Here is a 22,058-nt window from a genome sequence, read left to right as displayed (position 1 = left end):
TTAATTATAATCTTTGCTACAGCAACCACGTTTATGCACAAGTCTCGGCACATCCGTCCGACTATTTCTTTAGAATAAACTAGTAGACAGACATGGAAATGCTGCTCTTCATTTTGAGGGAAACTGAGGCCCAGAGCAGGGAAGTGAGCTGATAGGGAAAGCCAGGTTGTCTAACTCTTGGTTCAGTGCTGTCCACATGCCCAAAGCAAAGACCTTCAAGCTCAAAACCAAGTCAGAGAGCCCCCGGGGAGTCAAGTGCAAACCTAGCAGGCAGCAGCAGTTTCTGGATAATACATGTCCCATGGGGAAAGGAGTCCCAAAAGTCAGCACTCCTCAGTCTTAATGGGGGTTCTTGCCCATTGACACTATTTCAAAAAGAGAGTCAATTTGCCCTAGCAACATAGTTCATCAATAGTTGGATAAACGGAAGGATATGAGCCTGCCAACAGCCAGTGAAACACTAGTGCCCGTGCCCAGAGCATCGGTGTATTTCTGAGGTACTGGTAGAATTTCAAGTCTTTAAAAACACATTTCAACAATAAATAATTTAGGACCTGAGGCCATTCATTCAAAAGTAGCTTCTCATAATTAAAATGTGGTCCTTCAGATAAAGCCACTGACAATCCTCAAAGTCTGAGCTTCTCTACGAAGTATATACATACTGTGGACAATTCAAAAATCGTTTCAGGCATTGAATAGCACCATTACGGTTCTTGCATAAGATTTACACTCTTAATTGTGCTCTACTTGGACCAACATTTGTAAGTCTTTGTAATCTTTGTAAAATGAGGATGGTGTGGGAATGTGCAAGGCCTTTCAGGATAACAGTGAGCAAAGGGGGTGGGGTCACTATACGATGACGTCTAATGTGGTAACCACAGATGATTCTGGTTTAAAACACCCCCTTCTGTGAAAATGGCACACTTAGAGCCTTATCACTCTCTTCCACTTCAGGCTAGAGGCATCTCCAGCCCCCCAGCCCAAGAGATGGGAGCAGCCCTGTACCTCTTATTCCCATAGGTCCTCTTCACAACCAATATCAGAACCGGAAGCAGCAGGATAGTGGCACAGATAACTCCCACAATGATCACCAGCTGGTTACCGTCCAGGATCTCAGGTCTGAGGGTTACTGAGGTCACCAATGCTTGGGAAAGGAGAGAAGTAATGACAGGGCCTCAATATTCCAGAAGAGAGCTGGGAGCCTCACCAGTTCTAGGCCAAGTAGCAACAGCCACGTCAGAAGTGGGAGGAGAAGGTCAGACTCCACTCCATGTTGAAACACTAGGACTCCAGCTGTCCCCATTAGATTGAGAACCAAAGTCCTCTGACACACACACACACCCGCCCCCGCTTACCGTTAAAATGTAGACTAAGGTCGGTGGGAAAAGAGAATATCACCTCACCTACAGTAGAGTTTCCTTTCACATTAATAATTCTATCTTAAAATGTGGTTTACCAAATGACAGAAATAACAGACATGTTAGAGCCTGCTCTACAACACTCAGCCCCATAGTCATGATACAAAGTAAAGCACTTCCACCCTTATGGCACCCTTCACTCATTTCCTCAGTTCACTCTGAACATACACATCAAACACCTCCTGGGTGCCAGATATCACTAGGCACAGAAGATACAAAGACAAATAGTGCACGGTCCCTGCCTTCAAGGAGAGAGACAATGTAAACAGAAAATCACAGACTGCTTATAGATGCTTTGAGAGCTGTCCATATAGAGTACAGAGCAGCATAGAGAAAAGGGTACCCAATTCTATGGGAGCAGAACCTGAGAATTTGTCAGCAAAAGTTTAAGAGTTTAAGTTGAGTCTTAAAGGAAACATCAAGGTTTTTTTGGCAAACAGTATGGGGAAGGATGGTAGGGACCTTATACCCAAGGTCTGGAGCTCTTAGGTGCTTTTTTTGTTTGTTTGTTTTGTTTTGTTTTGTGGTACGCGGGCCTCTCACTGTTGTGGCCTCTCCCGTTGCGGAGCAACAGGCTCCGGACGCGCAGGCTCAGCGGGCATGGCTCGCGGGCACAGCCGCTCCGCGGCACGTGGGATCTGCCCGGACCGGGGCACGAACCCGTGTCCCCTGCATCGGCAGGCGGACTCTCAACCACTGCGCCACCAGGGAGGCCCTCTTAGGTGCTTTTAGGTGACAGGATGGTGCTTTTAGAAACTAGCAAGAGTTCCATGGGTCTGGTTCAAAGGTTGTGTTTGTCGGTGTGGTGGGGAACGAGGCTGGATAAATAACAGGAGCTAAGTCATGCAGGACCTTGATTATCTCAGTGAGGAGTCTGGATTTTTTTCTTCGGCAATGGAGAAGACACTGAGAGACTATAAGCAGTTGAGATTTGTTACTGAGAAAGATGGCACTCAGAGCTGCATGAAGAATGAGGGGTAGTGACTGAGAACGAAAGCAGAGACTTGTTAGAGGCCTACAGTCCAAGACGGGGATGAGACAGCCAGAATAAGGCGGTGGCGACAGATGGGAGAGGAGGCAGATCCAGTCAGTAGTAGACAGCCATAAAAAGGAACGAAACTGAATTATCTGTAATGAGGTGGATGCACCTAGAGTCTGTCATACAGAGTGAAGTAAGTCAGAAAGAGAAAAGCAAAAACGGGTTGCTAATGCACATATATGGGATCTAAAAAAAAAGGTATGATGAACCTAGCGGCAGGGCAGAAATAGACGCAGACGTAGGGAACAGATTTGAAGACACAGTGGAGGAAGGGGAAGCTGGGATGAAGTGAGAGAGTAGCATCGACATATATACACTACCAAATGTAAAATGCGTGGCTAGTGGGAAGCAGCCACATAGCACAGGGAGATCAGCTCAGTGCTTTGTGATGACCTAGAGGGGTGGGATAGGGAGGGTGGGAGGGAGGCTCAAGAGGGAGGGGATATGGGGACATGTGTATACATATGGCTGATTCACTTTGTTGTACAGCAGAAACTAACACAACATTGTAAAGCAGTTATACTCCAATAAAGATATATATATTTTTTAAAGTCAGCAGTAGAAATGACAGGACTTGTCAACTTGTTAGACTGGGGGTCATGGGAAAGGGAAGAATCAAGTACAACTCCCAGGCATCCAGTTGGATAACTGTGTAGATGGTGGTGGCATTAACTGAGGTTGAAGAGATGGGCTGGGGAGAGGTGAGAGGGGTAGGTTTGGATATGTTGTATTTGAGTATTTGTGGAATATTTGGGTGGAGCTCATATAATACATAGAGATAAATAGATAGATAGGCAGACAGATAAAGTTGTATCTAACAAAGAATATATTGAATGTATATAGAACATGGTATTCAATACTACTGAGGTAGAGAAGGTCAAGGATGTGCCTTTAGAGTACCATTGGTGATCTACGCTAGAGCAGAGGTAGAAGCAGAGGACTGAATGCAGTGTGCTATCAATTAATGGGAGATGAGATAGGAGACACCATGTCCAGCCCTTTAGCAAGCTATCTGGCTGTGTAAAGAAAGAAATACATAACGTATTGTGGGGAAGGTTGCACAACTCGGAATATACTAAAAACCATCAAGGTGTACACTTTAAACGGGTAAATTGTAAGGTATGTGAGTTGTATCTCAATAAAGCTGTTTCAAGAAAAATAAAGATACAGGATGAGAGCTAAAGGAGACAAGGACACAAGTAAGAGGAAGAGTGGAGCGTATGCTTGTGCTGAGTGGTAGAAGCCCTTGGAAAGTACGGGCTTAAAGAACCATGCTGTGAGGATCCTGAGAAGGAAGAGAGAGCACCACCTGAGCACAGGGGCTCAGATAAGCCCTGGGTGGAAGGGAGCTCAGGATGGCAGGGCAGAGATGACAATGGGAGCGGATGTAGGTCCGTTTGTGGGCCGGGAGGGCTCCAAAGTTGAATGAGCTCCCGTTAATGGCTTCTATTTTCTCTGTGAAGTGGAGCTAAGACTTCTGAGAGTGAAGAAAGCCATCTGTCTGCTTTCCTCTCCAGCTGGGATTCTTTGCTATTGGCAAGAAGGCGCCTCCATAGACTTAAGTCTCTGGCCAGAGGTACTGGGGTGTGTTGCACCCTCACCTCTATCCCTGCCCCCAACCAACCACAGCCAAGCCCTGGGTCCCTAGCAAAAGGCAAAGTCCACAGGCCACATCCTGACTGCTAACTGGGTTATGGTTTAACTTGAACTCCTTACTTATCAACCTCTATCAGTCAACACAATTTAGTCTTTACTCCCCTACATACCAATGGCCTTAATACACAGTGTTTCGCCAGAATACAGAATCTTTGATCAGAAAACCCCTCTATTTTTGGTTCTGACCCCTTCCTGTTTTCTCTCTGTTCTTTGCTGTCTCTCACCAGCTCGGGATCATCTTCCTTTCCACTACAGAGCATAGAGCATCTCCCTTGAAGCCAAGTCAAAACAACTCCAATCCATCTCTGAGCTCCTGTACTTTTAACTTAGTATATTACACTAATGATGAGTGAGGTCTGGCAGAGGGGTGGTGTTCACTCAATATTATCTTTTTTTTCCTTGACCTGCCAGCAGGGAAGAATTAGGGTGAGGCAAGTAAGGTGCATAGGGCACCAAATTTAAGGAGGTATCACTCTCAAGGTCATGCAAGTGCAGGGTACAAGTGCTTGATAAGTGCTGGGCTTATCAGGTTCAGGCAAGTACAGCACCTGGGAGTGATGCTTCCTTAAATTTTGCACCCTAGAAGCCTCTCCAGCCTCACCCTAGTCCTGGCCCTGCCTACCAGCTATAAGGGCCCTCCTCCCTCTCCAACCAAATGTTAGATACTTCGAGGCTCTTTCAGGATCACATGCAGCACAGTGGTTTTCCTGACTGTCAGGTTCCCCAGGTGGATACTGCAGGTGTAACTTCCTCCATCAGACTCCTTCACTCTGTGGAGCATAATGGAGCCATCGTTGTGGGAAGTGTCCCCCACCAGGTTTACACGGTTCTGGAAGCGGCCCCAGTTCTGGGGGTATCCCATGGTTGCCTTGAGTTTGGGGTAATAGCGCAACACAATCTCCTCCTAGAAGGGAAAGGTAAAACGTATGAGATTGAAGGGCTGGGGTAGAGGGGCGCCGGGAAGGTTGAGAGGGGGAGCTCTCAGGACTCACAGACTCTGTGTGTGGAAACAGTAAAGGTATTATCAGAAGGTATTAAGTAACACAAATCCATGGACACACGTGTCTGTGGGCACATAGTTGTGCAGGATGCCACCAAACCACAAACAACTCTTCCATCTCAAGAGAGGGATGAGGAAAGTGGGAATGAGAGACTTTCAGTTTTTTGCATTTCTCCAGTAAAAAAAGTAAAAGTACACCTTTACTTTTTATGACATATCCAGCTGGATTTCCAATAGGCACCTGAAACATGTCTAAAACTGAACTCCAAAATTCTCCCCCAAACCAGTTCCTTCTTATCCATCCCATTTTGGTAAATGGCAACGTCTTCTTCCTTAAGCTCTGGTTAAGGATCTTGCAGTCATCCTTAACTCCTCTATTTCTTGAACAACTCACATCTAATCCCACAACAAATCCTCTACCCTCGAAATACATCCCAAATCTAGCCACTTCTCACCTCTTCCACAGTCTGGTCCAAGCCACCATCTCTCACCTGGATTTCTACAAGAGCTTCTCAACTTGTATCCCTCTATACTTCCCACTACAGTCTATTCTCAGCAGATGAACCTTTAGAAATATAAGTTAAATTGTATCACTCCTCTGCTCAAAACCCTCTAATAGCCCTCCATGTCTCCTAAAAGTACAAAGTCCTCCATGAGCTGCCCCACCCCCCATCTCCTCTCTGATTTCATCTTCTACTGGCTTTTTCCTCACCTACTTGGGTCACTGTCACAGCAGCAGTCTCCTTGCTGCTCCTTGAGTACTGGCCTCAGGGCCTTTGCACTTGCTGCTTCCTTTGCCTGGAACACTCTTCCCCCCTAGACAGATGCACGGTTGCCTCCTTCACTTCCTTGAGACCTCTGCTCAAATGTTACCTTTTTGGTGAGGTCTCCCTGACCACCTACATAAAATAACAACCACAAAACCCTGCTTTCTTGTTCTCCATAGCTCTATTACCTGACATATCATGTATTTATTTCTTCATTGTTTTACTATGTATATCTCTCCATCTTTTTTTTTAACATCTTTATTGGAGTATAATTGCTTTACAGTGGTATGTTAGTTTCTGCTTCATAACAAAGTGAATCAGCTATACACATACATATATCCCCATATCCCCTCCCTCTTGTGTCTCCCTCCCACCCCTCTAGGTGGTCACAAAGCACCGAGCTGATCTCCCTGTGCTATGTGGCTGCTTCCCACTAGCTATCTATTTTACGTTTGGTAGTGTATATATGTCCATGCCACTCTCTCACTTTGTCCCAGCTTCCCCTTCCCCCTCCCCGTGTCCTCAAGTCCATTCTCTATGTCTGCGTCTTTATTCCTGTCCTGCCCCTCGGTTCTGTCCCTCCATCTTGACTGTAAGTCCCCCATCAGGGCAGGAGCTTTGAGTATTCACTGCATAGCAGATGCTTTAAAAACACTTGTTAAATAAATGTGTTGGAATTTTTTATAAAGTTATATAAATATTATTATTTTTTAAAAGCTTTTAAGAAAAGGAAATGGGCATACAAACAGAAACATGAATGAAAAGACCTGGCTTGTCTCTTGTGATTCAAATTCATAACCCAAAACGTCAACTCTCATCCTATTTTCTGCAGTGTCTCAATTGGTGGTTGACATATAAATGCGTGACGAGTTTCCAGAGGTGAATCTGGAACTACATGTAATTCACCAGACCCCACCATGATGCCACCATTTCTTTTTTTTTTTTTTTTGAATTTTTGAATTTTATTTTATTTATTTTTTATACGGCAGGTTCTTATTAGTTATGTATTTTATACATATTAGTGTATACATGTCAATTCCAATCTCCCAATTCATCCCACCACCACCCCCCACCACTTTCCCCCTTGGTGTCCATACGTTTGTTCTCTACATCTGGATGCCACCATTTCTGACCCACTCAGCATATAGGAATCAAGTGAGTATAAATGACTTTTTGTAGGGATGACCTGGAATATGTCTTCATTTATAAAAGTTAAATCTTTTCTAAACTTTGTACCTTAACTTTCACTAACAATAAGTTACCTGAGATGTCTCTTACAACACACCTTGACTCATCAGGATATCACTATGCCATAGTTGACATCTACTGGTCTAATGAACTAACTTGCTGTTTACTACTTCAGAGTTCCCATGAAGTACTCCTCAGCCTGGCCCCCAGGACCTACTAATCCCAACATTCGAAGCATCCATGAAGATAAAGAAAATTCCCTCCATCACATAAATGGGGCAATGGGGCACAGAAGAAAACTCACAAAAATAACCCAAATAAGAATAAGAGGGCTTCCCTGGTGGTGCAGTGGTTAAGAATCCGCCTACCATTGCAGGGGACACGGGTTCGAGCCCTGGTCCGGGGAGATCCCACATGCCGTGGAGCAACTAAGCCCGTGTGCCACAACTACTGAGCCCGTGCGCCACAACTACTGAAGCCCACGCGCCACAACTACTGAAGCCTGTGCGCCTAGAGCCCGTGCTCGGCAACAAGAGAAGCCACCTCGGTGAGAAGCCCGCACACCACAACAAAGAGTAGCCCCCGCTCGCCGCAATTAGAGAAAGCCCACGCACAGCAACGAAGACCCAGCGCAGCCAAAAATAAATAAATTAAATAAATAAACTTTTTTAAAAAAGAATAAGAATGCAAAATGGTATAGACGATCTTATTTGCAAAGCAGAAATAGAGACAGATGTAGAGAACAAACGCATGGATACCAAGGGGGAAGGGGGGATGGGATGAACTGGGAGATTGGGATTGACTTATATACACTATTGATACTATGTATAAAATAGATAACTAATGAGAACCTACTGTATAGCACAGGAACTCTACTCAATGCTCTGTGGTGACCTAAATGGGAAGGAAATCCCAAAAAGAGGGGATATATGTATACATATAGCTGATTCACTTTGCTGTACAGTAGAAACTAACACAACATTGTAAAGCAGCTATACTCCAATAAAAATTAATTAAAAATAAAAATCAAAAACATTTTTTTAATTTTAAAAAAAGAATACGAATGCAATTGTGCTTATGCCTAGCCCATTGCTTTCCTGGCTAGGCCACCAAAATCATCCCCCTTGCTATCCCACGGACTCTACGAAAAGGGGAAGGGAGAAGAGGAATTAAGCTAAAATGCAGTGGCCAAGTCATGTACAAATGCTTTACACCAGCTGTCTCCTGTATGCGTCCTGACAACCTGAAAAGCTGAGCAGCAACAGCACCTACTTCTTCATCTTCATTAGAGTCATTTTTCCCAACCGGAAGCTGAAATTGCCCAGCCAAGTGGATGAGCTGAGAGGCCCAGCTTTGCCAAGGTCCAAAGCCCAAGCCCTCACAACACCACCACATGGCACCTGATGCCTGGATTCTTGATCTCCCCGCTCTGTCCTGACAGCATCGGCCAGGGGCTTCTTATACACAATGAGGGTTTCTCCTCCTTACCTTGGTGTGCTCTCCTGATGAGAACATCCAGTCTACCCTGGTCATGTGTTTCTCTTCTGTGCTGTGGAAAACACATCCCATCTGAGTCGAATCACCCACATGAGCCATGAGCTCTGGGGATAAAATGATAAATCAAGTCAAACTCAAGGTATAATCTATAGAAGCCAAAGAACTTCTAGAAGAGATAATATTTAGCCAAAGATCCTCAACAGTAAAATCAATGTCACCACCAAACACTGCACACAGACGATCCAGATTATTCTGTGTGGTCAAAATACTCAGAGGTCTCTCACTCAAATCCACACAATACCCCAAGGATAAGACAATACCCTCTAGCTACCAACATTGGGGTCCCACTGACTTCAGTAAACACTTTCTGGTTCTCTTAATTCCTTTCTCCTTCTCCTTTTCTAGAACCTCTCCCACAAGCCCCAACTCCACTTCAAGCTTGTAATAAAGAAAGTACAGAAAACCTTGAAGCCCCCCACTTTCTGTTCACCAACTTAGATACCCACATCTGCTTAACATAAACAGGAAGTGGAAAGTTATATGACTCTCATTCTTATAAATAATCCACTGGCTCTCCTAGCTGAAAAACGGAATCACGGGTAACTCTCTTCAACTTCTTTTATTCTTCTACAAGTTGTCTTAGGACTTGCTTAGGACAATTCTGGCTAGAGTACAGGTCACAGGGCTGCTTGCTAATTAGGCCAAGACAACAGACAGTTTTCCTCTTGGCTTTTCTTTCTGTTTTAATCCCTGCCCCCACTTCCCCATCTGCTCCCCCTTCCCCTGCTCCTGGCTTTCCAACAAATAGTCTCTTCCTCCTGCTTATTTGTATAAGCAGCTGACCCCATCATATGTTTACTGCTTTAGTCATTTCAACAAGTCCCTGAAAAAGAAAACAATTGGAACGATGCTTCTGATTTTTCAATAGTGCTCTATACAAATCGACCACAAAGTCAATTAAGAAAAGAAAGGCAGGATGATATTTAAGGGAGACACAAGCCTAGGTCTTAACTGGACAGAGTTCCTTCAAGAGAGCATTAAGCGGAGCTCATAAAGAAACACAGTACATCAGCTAACCTTTTCATCCAAATTGTGTCCCTGGGAGAACGTTAACTTCCCACCCAGGAGGAAAGACGCACAATGGGAGGAAAGCAAAAGAAAATATTATGAACTCAAAACTCTATGGAGGGAATTATTTTGGAAGTAATAAAAATTCACTGCAAAGAATACCAATAGGGAAGGAAACACCTTCTAAATCTATGAGTATATTAAGAATTGAACCCTATTTTTTAAATGCAATAATAAGAACTGAACATTCTGAGTTCCTTCAACACACCAGGCATGTGCTAGACACCTAGGATATCATCTAGTCATTACAATATTTTGAGATATGCGCTATTACTCTCCCATTTCACAGAGGAAGAAAGTGAAAGAGCCCAGAGCTTCATGGCCAGTAAAAGGCAGAGCCAGCACTCAAACCCAGGCCTGAGTGAAAACAAAGCCCACACTTTCTCACTCCCTTTACTGTTACCACCTCACATAAGTGGAAGGATGGCTGATTCTAGAGCAAAAATATGGGAAGTTAATATTATTTTTATTTGTAAGAAAATTGTCTATACCACTGAAATTTTGTTTTCCAAATATTAGGAACTTTCTCTAAATTAGGATTTAAAGCACTGTTAGGTGTGATTCCAAAACATGGGCTTTTAATTATTTCATTAGATTGCCTCCCTTCTAGAATCATAGACCTTTATAAATTGAAAAGAGATTAGAATAGAATAAAAATAATAGAGTAATGAAGTTAGGGATCCAGAGGCCACCTAAAGCTCACATACTATTCTACCTACCATGTGCACGAATCCCATCAATAAGAATATTTTCTCTCCTTGAACAACATATTTTCCAAAATGTTAAACCAAACTCAAAACACTGTTCAAGCAATTCATCTGATATGAAAACTTTAATTCAATTTTGTATCTTAAAAATGAAGATCATCTGACTGAAATTATATGCACAAGTTTGAATAAAAATTACTTTTTGTTCTCTTTATACTTTTCATTAACTATTATACAATATATCTATACAGTATAATTATATAATCTGAGGACACACACATTCAGATGCCTTAAAATCCTTTCACAGAATAAAATGGAAGCAAATTCCTAAGAAAGAAAGAAAGAAAGAAAGAAAGGGAAAAAAAGAAAATTGTCTATAGTGTTTAAAATAAGAACTATGAATAAAAGAGTTGAAGTAGTAGAAACACAGAAAAATTACAAACTGAAGGATAAACTTTGTGGAGGAAATCTAGATGAGTTTTCACATGGAAGGAGATGGCCACCAGGCAAATGGTCAGGAGTTAGAGCTATTCCCACGCCGGCTGGAAAGGAAAAGTAAATACAAGTTGCTCCACTGGCTACTGGGAAATCTGACTACCCCTAAAATTGCTCTAGCCTGCTCCCACGGACTCAGTTCTTAAAACTGCCTCCTTTGGGCTCCTTCCCTCTGTGTCTCTTCTAAGCAGGAATAGGCACCCGTTTTGTAGGACATGCTTGTAGTCCTCAGGCCCAGCATCAGAGAACAAAGTAGAAAGGGGTAACTCAAAGATAATCCTTGGGGGACACAGACAGTTGGTTCATTTCTTCTTCCTGGAGAGCCATAGATTTAAAATCGAAAGAAAAATGCAATTGAAAAAAGTAGGAAAAATTAGGAGAGAGGCCAGAGGCCACCTTCTACAATTCCTTCTACCCTTCCATTTTTTAGAAGTCAGATTCAAGTGAGGGATGCTAATTTAAGAATTTCCTTCATTTGACAAATGTTTACTGAATGTTTACTCTATGCCAGGCATTGTGTCTAGGGCTGGTCATGGGACCAAGAACACAGATCCAGGTGAGCAGGGGAGACACGACTGAACAGGTGTGTTGAATATCACCAGAGACGGGGACAGGGTGCTCCAAAGGAGCTCATTGAAAGAATGGACCTAAACTAGCTGGCAGGGAGCAGGGCGTCCAGATTCTAGTTCACTCACTAAACAGCAAGCTCTCCTGAGGCCAAAGACTGTTCCTTCTATCTCACACTTTTAAAGAATGTATCTAATTCTGTGGTTTTCAAACTTTTTAAAGCAGCAGAATTCTTTCTTCAAATGAAATCTTATCTGGCAGCCCAATGAATACAGCAGGAAAAAGGAAAAGGACTTTGGTTGTAGTGGAGGTGGAAGCCTGAGGTCCTGCCCAACTAGATCCTCTATCAATCCCCTGCCCTGTTCTCATGCTTTGTGTGGCCCACCAAGTTCCTTGGACCTTGAGTGTTCTATAGAACGTGTTTTTTAAAACCAACAATCTACTGAAGCCATTTGTAAATGGGAACATGAGGTCCTAGGAAGTTACAGAGATCTGCTCATTTCTTTTATATCTCCCAGCACACCTAACATAGTTACCTACAAAACATGGACACGCATCAACGTGGATAACTGATGGGAAGCATCAGGGTATAGTGAAAAAAACATGGACTTTGTTGACAGAGGTACCAGGGTCCAAGTACTGGATATGCCATTTAATAAATATATGTCCTTAGGCAAGTCACTTAATCTCTCTAAGCCTCAGTTAACTCATCTGTAAAATGAAAAGGAGAATACAGTACTTCCTTCACAGCATTTTCATGAGGTTGAAACATGATAAAGTAATAATAAAATAATGATCATCATTATTTTTATTTTATTGAGGACTCACTCCGTGGTAAGTGCATAGCACAATGGCTGTCACTTGCTCAACAAAATCAGTTCGCTTCCCTCACTGCACGCCAAATCTCTTGCCCCTTCGCCCTTCTCTGAGTAAGCATTTATGTACCTTTGGGCTCCTCTGGTAGTACATGCAGGACCACTGCTTTTTTGAACACCAGGCTCTCCATTTTGAAGCGGATTTCACAGGTATAGTTTCCCTGGTCAGCCTCTTCCACATTTTGCAGCAGGAGAGAACCATCATGGTGTAAGATGTCCCCCACCAAGCTCACACGATTCTGGAAACGCCCCACAGGCACACTGATATTGGCATAATAGAAGAGCACGTAATCATCCTGGAGGGCGATACAGCATCAGAGAAAATGTAAAGTCCGTGGCACCAGACCCAGGAGTCTGGATTCAAAAGCCCCTGTTCTGTGGAGGCAGCATAGTCATCATCACCACTGTGATCAAAAAGTACTTGGGGGCTTCCCTGGTGGCGCAGTGGTTGAGGGTCTGCCTGCCGATGCAAGGGACACGGGTTTGTGCCCCGGTCCGGGAAGATCCCACATGCCGCGGAGCGGCTGGGCCCGTGGGCCATGGCCGCTGAGCCTGCGCGTCCGGAGCCTGTGCTCCGCAACGGGAGAGGCCGCAACAGTGAGAGGCCCGCGTACCGCAAAAAAAAAAAAAAAAAAATAGTACTTGGTACCCAATTCATCATCACCACCATCACCATCATCGTGTGCCTGGCAATACACTAACTTGCACAAGGCTCTGTGGCTCATTTTATGCAAAGACAATTGGAGAAACAGGGTCCACACATTTCCATTGCTTACAGTTTAAGGTAAAATGCAACACCCACTCTGAAGATCACACTGGGGATTCAAACTCACAACTTTTGAAAAGCATCTCCCATCTTCACCCTGTGTTCTGCCATGGCCTCCTCATTCGATGGCATCCAAATGTAATCCCACAGACAGGCTGTTGTGAGAATCCCCAGCATGTTGGCTGTTACCGCTGTCCTTTCTGCCCTCCTCCAGGCAGCTTATCATAAGGCATGAGAAGGAGTCATCAACAGGGAATGGTTTACAGACTGGGAGGGGGAGCCATGGGGAATTCTTATTTTCACTTAGACCACGGGTATTTCCCTCTTATAACAATAAATAGTAATAAAAATTTGAGTGACAGTAGCATGGTAGGGATAACATGCTCTGAGCTACAAAAGCAATATTTCATTTCCAAACATTGGGACTTTATTGTTAATAATATATTACTTAGGACATATTTCGCAAATGATCCTGACATACAAGTATCTCCACAGAATCTCAGATGAGGCTTAATACACTCTGTTTCCTAATCCCAAGAGCTCCCATGAAAGGCCTTCACTCAGCCATGCTGAACCTGCTCATGCCAACACTGTAAGCAGCCATGAAGGAGAAAGAGAGGATTCCCCAGCAAATGAATGGGTCAGTGGAGTGCTGAAAGAATCTGCCCCCTCCCCAAAGAAAAGATTACTGTGACACCATTCCTGTGCCTAGCCCATAACTCTTTTTGTCCAGACCAATGCGTTTTCACTCTTCTCACCCTCCCACCCACCTATGCTACTCTACAAATGGGAGAAGTAGAGGAAAGGAACTAAAGAACTTTATGTGCATGTCTCCCATTAGCTTCTCAAGGTCCTGAAAAGTAAGCATTACCATTATTATAATCACCTTCATCTTCACAGATGGGGAAGTTGAATGTCAGAGAGTTTGAGTCATTTACCCAGCTGATTACCCAGCCAAGAGGCCAGACTAGGAGGAGGCTCAGTTCTGGCAAGCTCCAGAGCCCAAGCTCCTGCAACCCCGTCTCATGGCACTGGATGACCTGATTCTCCCTCTCCCCACCTTCTGACACCATTGGCCAGGGACTTTTAATACACAGCAGTGTTTCCTCCTTCTTACCTTGAAGTGCTCTCCTGATGAGAACATCCAGTCTACCTTGGTCACAAGTTTCTCTTCTGTGCTCTGGAAAATACATCCCAACAGGGCTGAATCACCCACGTGGACTGTTAGCTCCACGGAGGAAACAATCAAGTCATTCAGGCCCAAGAAATAACCTACAGAAGTCGAAAAGGCAAGAGGAGGCATTATTCAGACAAATACACCCAGCAACAAAAACTAGTATTAATCTCCAAGTATATGCACCTTTCCACCCCAGATGACCCAACGTGGACAAAGTATTCAGAGGCCCTTCATTCAAACCAGCATGGCATTCCCAAGGGTAAGAGAAATACTCTGTAGTTCCCCCCACGTAGCTCAAGTCAGAGGGGTTCTACAATCCTCATGCTATATAGATGCTAACTGGTCCTGTGCTCCTAGCCAGTCCCTTCCCCTTTTCTAGAATTCATCCCTGCAATCTCCTTTCTAAAGAAAGAAGAGAGGGAATTCCCTGGTGGTCCAGTGGTGAGGACTCTGCGCTTTCACTGCCGAGGGAACAGTTTCGATCCCTGGTCGGGGAACTAAGATCCTGCAAGCAGCGTGGCATGGCCAGAGAAACAAAACAAAAACAAAAACAAAACAAGAAGAAAAGAGAAGAGAAACCCTGGAGTCTCTCCTTTCAGGTCATGAATTTAGACATCCATAAACAGGAAATGGGATGTCTCTGGCTCCTAGTTTCAGTTAGGGAACTGAAAAGCCACTTCACAGGTACTTTTGCTTCCCTCTGCCTTTCTCCTTCTTTAGTTCCTTTACAAAAGCTTATCTCTGAGTTTGCTGGCTGATTCTGGCTGTAGTGCAGGTCCTTGTAATTAGGCCAGGACAGAGCACAGCTCCTCCCTTGAATTTCCTTTGTTTGCCTCCTCCCCACCTCCCTCCTCCAGCTCTGCCCTCAGCCCTGGCTTTCCAGTCTCTAGGGTTAGCCCATGCGGTACCCCTCCACTATCTGTCCATTGCTCAAGTAATTTCTCTTTTCCCTTAAAGAAAAAACCATTTCTAAAGAGAAAACCATTACATGGATATTTCTGTTTTCACAGGACATGCTCTATGCAAAGAGATAACCATAGCAAGAAAGACACATTTAGATGCTGGCCAGTTCCTATCAAAGAAGAGCCAAGTGAACGAATTTTGGAATAAACAGAAAATGTGCCAACCTCTCCATCCAAGCTGTTGCCCCGAGAGAAGAGTGTTAACTTCCTGCCCACAGCAGGCAACACGCAGTGGGGAGGATGTGAAAGAAAACATGAACTCTCCACTCTCTGGAGGGAATTATTTTTTGAAAGAAATCAATAGTACCTGCAAAAGCGACCTGGAATTTTCCTGTAAGGAAGAACTGAGCAACTTTAAGTGTGGTTAAAGGTATAAGAAGCTTATTTAATGTAATATGAAGAGCACTGTCTGTAGAATTAAATGAGTTTGCTAGAAAGCAAGAGCAACAACCAAAGCAAAGAGAAACTTATACCTGATAGGTAACCTTTGTACAGAAATGGCTGAAGAAATTGAGACTTTCTACAGAGGAGGAAAACCTCTCCACCAAGAAGTACAATACCCCCTGATGTCACCAGGCTGCTCCACACGGGGTTGGATTGTTAAGTCTCTGGATGGAAGGGCAAAAACCTGCAGGCTGCTTCACCCAGGAAATGTCTAAATAGCCTCTGAGATTTTTATAACCCTGATTCCATGGGGAAAAAAATTCTCTAATACATACCAGTTTCATGTGTGTGTGTATGTCTGACTGCATGTTTGTGCACATGCTATGTTGCCTGGAATTAGAGCAAAGACAATTCTTTTGTGCACCTTGCTGAGTCAGTGTTTAGGTCACCATGCAAAGTTTAAAAAACTAATAATAAAGAGAAAAATAGAATAGATAAACAACAAGGTCCTACTGCATATTACAGGGAACTATAGTCAATATCCTGTGATAAACCATAATGGAATATAAAAAAGAATGTATGTATATGTATAACTGAATCTCTTTGCTGTACAGCAGAAATTAACACAACATTGTAAATCAACCATACTTTAAAAAGACAAAAAAATAGGGACTTCCCTGATGGCACAGTGGTTAAGACTCCATGCTCCCAATGCAGGGGGCCCGGGTTCAATCCCTGGTCAGGGAACTAGATCCCACATGCATGCCACAACTAAGAGTTCACATGCCACAACTAAGGAGCCCGCCTGCCACAACTAAGACCAAGAGCAACCAAATAATTTTTTTAAGTTTTTTAAAAAAGAGAAAAAAATAAAAAGCTATGAGAGCAAAGCATCTCATTAATTTACTCTTCCAACAGAGCTATATCCATGGGATAAAGAGAAGACAAGGGGACAAAAGGATGAAAAAGTTAGAAAGAGATGGGATTAGCAAGAAGAAGCAGCCCTGAGCACTGTAGGAACAGCAGACTCCAGAGCAGCCTTTTTAAAAGTGGAGCTTAAGGAGAAACCTGAAGGATAAGGAAGGCTTAGGCATGCTTGCTAGGGTGAGGTGGGGAGAGAAGGTTCCAGGCCAAAGAAACCATCCAAAATTGGGAAAGAGTTCAGTGCATTTGAGGAACTGCAAGAAGACTAGTGTAGCTAAAGCACGAAAACAATTACAGGGATTCTGGGACTCCCTTTGGTAATTTCATTTCCTGATCTGAGACTAGCTGTGGTTTTAAAGATAACAATTTAAAGTGAAGGAATACCAGCGAGAAACTTCCTTTGTATCCCATAGGAAGGTCCTAAAACACCCAGTCAGGACCCAAAGGCATTCTGTTTCTAATAGCAGCAGAGGCATATTCAGCTTTCCAAGGAAGAGTCTCCTGCCTGGCTTCTAAAACAGCTGTTGCAGCAAAACTATGAAGTTCCAGGTTGGGGTTTCCATTTTCAACAAAGCAAGGGGAAATGAAAATATATAAAACTGGCTTCTGAACATGCATGAGACTTACAAGAAATCAAATACCCTCCTTGGTCCCTTGGCTTCTACTTACTGAGTAACACCTGCACCAGGATGAGTTTCGGTGGGTAAAGCATGCTGCTCTCAATTTTTCAACCTTAAAAGAAAAAAAAAGTCAGAAAATAGTGTCAAGAGAAGTTCATTAATTTAACACATCAATGGAGAGTTCTTCTGTGAGTCAGCCTCTGTCTGAGGCACTGGGCTGCAGCATGTAGCAAGGAAGACAAGGACGTGGAGGGGAGATGGAGAGGGGAAAGAAGCAGCAAATGAATGAATAAGAAACAGTGGATGCTGGTAACTGCTATGATGAAACAAAACAGAGTGGTGTTTGGAGAGTCACTTGCGGGCTGCCTCAGACCGGCTATAAGGGAAGATTAGATGAAAGTTGCTTTTAAAGAGAAAAAAAGCAAACAATTCCAGGATAGCCTTGAGATGACAACCCTAGACAATCTACAACCTGAGAGTTTCACATAAACAAAAGATTACAGGATACTCAGCTTGAAATTTTTACCTATCTCTCCAACTGAATTAAAATGACTACCTTTAAATATATAAAGAGTGTTCTGGACATGTAAGAAAAGAGATACACAAATACGAGGAAATTTTTTAAACTCAGTTATGACACAAAGAAGCCACATGAAAGGTCCACAGTGAGATTTTTTTACTTTTTTAGGCAGGATAGCATGGATAGAATGCGAATTGGGTTGTGCATGGGCAAAAGTACTTTTAAAACATCTATATTATCTCTGTGGTATTAATTTCACTGCATCCACCAGCTCCTGGGAAAGAATTCACTGTCTGCACAATGCCCTGCAATTTTCTTAACAAAACAGAAGAACCCTAACTCCCAGGAGTTACAATTCAACAAGCCTTGGCTTCCTACCTACTACTGTGGCTGGTCTCAGTCATGATCCCTGCACCCCTAACATCTTGGAGTAATTCCACCTCAGAATATGCTAGGAGGAAAGGTCTTCTTTGTGTATTAACATCATAGTACCCTACCCGGCTCTGCTGGAAGTCCAGCACGTATGGTGGCCATTTTAATGTATAAAAAATGATTACCTAAGAGATTTTGTTTTTTAATAATTTGTCTGTTTGATGTTTGCTGTTTTGTCTGTCTTTCTTTCTTTCTTTCTGGCTGCATTGGGTATTCGTTGCTGTGCACGGGCTTTCTCTAGTCGTGGCGAGCGGGGGCTACTCTTCGTTGCGGTGCGCGGGCTTCTTATTGCGGTGGCTTCTCTTGTTGCGGAGCATGGGCTCTAGGTGTGCAGACTTCAGTAGTTGTGGCGCACAGGCTCAGTAGTTGTGGTTTGCAGGCTCTACAGCACAGTAAGAGATTTCTTACCTGTATTCTAATCAACAAAGTCCTCCATCTGGAAAAGCAGGGTCAAACTGTTTAAGGTGGCCCTACCTAGGTCTCACTTATGCAGGAAGTCCATTGACCTTGCTGAACCTCAGTTTCCTCGCCTATAACATGGGGATAATGACACAAGGATCAAATGTGATAATGCAGATAACAGTGCTTTGAAAAACAGAAAGCATTACCACATGAGATCCTATTTTTATAGCCTAAAAGTCAGATAGGAAACAGAGTTTGTAGCCTTAGAGGAAATTTTGGGTTCTGAGAATCTACCTTTACAAGAATGGCAAATGATGAATCAGAATGAACTGGAAACTTCTTAAGTTTCAGTTCTTGAATTCCACTACAACAATGTAGATAACAATTACACTGACTCAGATATACCAAAAGTCACATTAAATTTCCCCAAATATGAGTACTTCTAATGAAAATACAAGCTCTCAGGATAGCCACAGCTTTATTCCTGCTGCATGACACATACCTTACCCTACGCGTACATGGGTGAGCATGATAAAGGGCTTCCTTTATATCATAACTTTAATTCATCATGTCTCAGATATCTAAGATCCCTGTTGTGTTCTGGATGAATTCTTCTCCAGGGAGTTGGTTGTGCTCCCTTCACTGCCCAGCAAACAGCTCTCATATATTCCCCAAAGCAGTGCGCCATTTGCATGGAGGAGTAATCATTGATTACAGTGTAGAGTTATCTATACTCTCAGGGGCAGGACCATATGCGTCTCATTTATGAGTGTCCCACGCCCATGTTACAGTATTGGTGAAGTGCCTGGCATATACTGGACAAGTGCTGATAGCTGCCAATACAACCATCAAACTGAAATCAACTTAGACATCGTGCAAATGCACCACTCTATTCTAAGAGGAAACCGGTGACCCCAAAAAGACTCTGAATCTAGTCACCAGCCTCAAGACACACAGAGCCACACCCAAACCATTTTCAAACAAATTCTAAGAAGTGTGCAAAAATCTGATAAATAGAAGATACCCATTTTCAGTCTTAAGTACTCAAGTGCACCACTAGAACTCTGTGTGAATGAATAGAGAAGCAAAGATTTAACATAAAAAGCATTAAGTTTTTAAAAAATTATCTTCCCAGATCAGACATTCCATTAACTAATTCTTTGATATTTGGGAAACCACTCAGTCTCCCCAAGCCTCATTTTTAACATTAAAGGGTCAGACATTTCCCCCCTGGTTAATATAGCACCACACTAGAAATCAGTAGTGGATACTCAATAAACTAGAGAAGGTTATATGCCAGGCACTGTCTGAGCGCTCTGCACATTAACCAATTTAATTCTCACAACCCCCTATGAGGTTTTACAAATGAGGAAACTGAGGCACGGATTGGTGAAGTGACTTGCCTAATAACACAGAGCAAGTGATGGGCCAGGATTCAAACCCGGGCATTCTGGATCAGAGCCTGTCTCTTTACTAGCCTGTACTGCTCTTCCATATGTGTGAAAGTAATCAATGTTTTACAGCAAAGCTTCCCTGAACTTCATTTACCAAAACAAGATTAATCTGCTCCCCCGACTGAACGCTCTTCCCACCCCCTTCCCCTAGTTAACTCCTGTTCATCTTTCAGATCTCAAATTAAATGTAATTTCCTCAGGAAAACCTCTCCTGAACCACCCTTCCGAGGGCAGACCCTAGCCACATGTTTTAATAGTACCATTCTCTTTCCTTTAGGGCATCCCTCACAACTTCTAATTATCTATTTGCTTATATGCTTGTTTGATTAAAGTCTTGCTCTCCACCCTCACCCCCACGAGGCCAAGAGCTGTGGCTATGGGCCAGTGCATCTCCAACACCAGCGCAGAGTAAGACCCAGAGTGGGAGCCCAGGGACCACTCATCAGATGAACTAATAACACCTAACCAGGCCAAGAACACTAGTCAAATTTGAAGATTCCTAGTTAGTTGGCAAATATTCAGAGATTCCTGCCATATAATACAGATAGATAGATATTACACACACACATATATATAGTTCAGAATTTTATCATTCAGATATATAATTCAGAATATATAGATATTAATCTCAGTCTCTAAAAATCTAACCAAAGCATTCAGATGCACCTTCAGCACCTTGATAGACTCCAACTGAATCCTCAACTTAGCCTGCTTCCTTTCCCAGATACTGACTTATCTCTTCACCAGCGTGTTCTTGAGATAATTCTGCATAGTAAATTATCTCACATGTTGGCCAAATGTTTGGACCTGAGCTTATGGCTCTTTCACAATAAAACTCTTGGCAAATACTTTCTATCACTCCTGGGGAGTTGTAAGTATCAGGACCCCCTTTTCCCCAGTGTAGGAGAATGGTTGTCCTTGGCACAATTATAACAGAAAAAAAGATCTTCAGAAAAGAGACTCATGACAATGAGACTACAACACAGGATGTGGAAATGACCCCCAAATATTACAATATTACAAGACAAAATAAGGGAGAGGCATTCTCTCTCTCAGTCAAAGCATTTGCCCCTAGTGAGGACAAGCAACCACTGAGCACACAGACAACCTCACTGCCCTCCCTCACTCAGGCAGCTGCTCTACCTGTAAGGCTAAGTCCCCTCAATTTACACATCACTGTGTACCTCCAGGATTTTGGATGTTTTTAGGTATACGAGTCCACATAACCACTCTGAGGCATGAACCTCTTAAAATGCATCCTTGTTTTTCCTTCCAAGACCATTTCCTTCCAAGACTGGTAGGTTACATGGCTTCTTATAATACAGTCTCAGTTACATCGGTCAACCCTGTACTTGAAGGGGACCTTGAGAGTCATTACTCCTGCTCTCTCCTTTAGAATGGGTTCTATCTAAACCATCCTACTTCATCTTTCCTGAGATCAGGGCTATGCAGAGGGTGTGGCAAGTATGGACAACAGCCTAGCTCTCTAGGGAGGTTTAACTTCCTGACTTCTTAAGGTTAAATATTGGCCTGTCTAGGACTGGGAGAAGAGAAACAGTGCAGGAAGAGTTCTGCCATGAGTCCAAGGACAGCTAGTCACAGCTCTACCCAAAGCCACAAGCAACTTAAAAGCTAAAACCTTGAAGAAGGAGTAGGAACCATTTAAAGATGCGTAGAGCAGGTGATAAACTAAGATGTGATGTGAGAAAACATGTAAGAAGGACGAAGCAGCACAGTTGAGTTTGAGAGTCTTCTGCTGACCAAGGACAAATCTGATGTGAGTTCATTTTGAGATTTGAATGAAGATCGTAGTGTAAGGTGGTTGCTGAACTCAAGCTGTGTTAAACTGCCTGACTGCCCTGCTTCATTGTTTGTAACTAGAGCCGTGTGGCTGACAGTCTTTGTGCTCTGATCGGATGTCAGGCCTGTGCCTCTGAGGTGGGAGAGCCGAGTTCAGGACACTGGTCCACCAGAGACCTCCCGGCTCCACGTAATATCAAACGGCAAAAGCTCTCCCAGAGATCTCCATCTCAACTCTAAGACCCAGCTCCACTCAACGACCAGCAAGCTATAGTGCTGG

At 43.4% G+C, this 22,058-nt stretch overlaps 1 protein-coding gene across 3 annotated transcripts in view; it reads right to left on the bottom strand.

Moving 5' to 3' along the window:
* Positions 1–22,058, bottom strand: part of JAML (junction adhesion molecule like) — a 32,745-nt gene that overhangs the window by 4,856 nt on the left and 5,831 nt on the right. Inside the window, exons 1-7 of one of the 3 annotated variants that reach the window (XM_029209146.1) lie at positions 18,248–18,908; positions 17,220–17,282; positions 14,221–14,375; positions 12,408–12,633; positions 8,557–8,669; positions 4,780–5,017; positions 1,006–1,144 (exon numbers count right to left, since the gene is read on the bottom strand). In XM_029209146.1, coding sequence (XP_029064979.1) covers positions 1,006–1,144; positions 4,780–5,017; positions 8,557–8,669; positions 12,408–12,633; positions 14,221–14,375; positions 17,220–17,262 — 914 coding nt within the window. In that variant the 5' untranslated portion in view covers positions 17,263–17,282; positions 18,248–18,908. Of the gene's footprint in view, positions 1–1,005; positions 1,145–4,779; positions 5,018–8,556; positions 8,670–12,407; positions 12,634–14,220; positions 14,376–17,219; positions 17,283–18,247; positions 18,909–22,058 lie in introns of those variants that run through there. The other 2 variants (XM_029209144.1, XM_029209147.1) reach the window with 2 other exon arrangements.

Source organism: Monodon monoceros, unplaced genomic scaffold (assembly GCF_005190385.1).
Source record: "Monodon monoceros isolate NGI ecotype Baffin Bay Population unplaced genomic scaffold, NGI_Narwhal_1 Super_Scaffold_7, whole genome shotgun sequence".
NCBI classification, from domain to species: domain Eukaryota; kingdom Metazoa; phylum Chordata; class Mammalia; order Artiodactyla; family Monodontidae; genus Monodon; species Monodon monoceros.
This window is presented reverse-complemented; position numbering and strand designations above follow the sequence as displayed.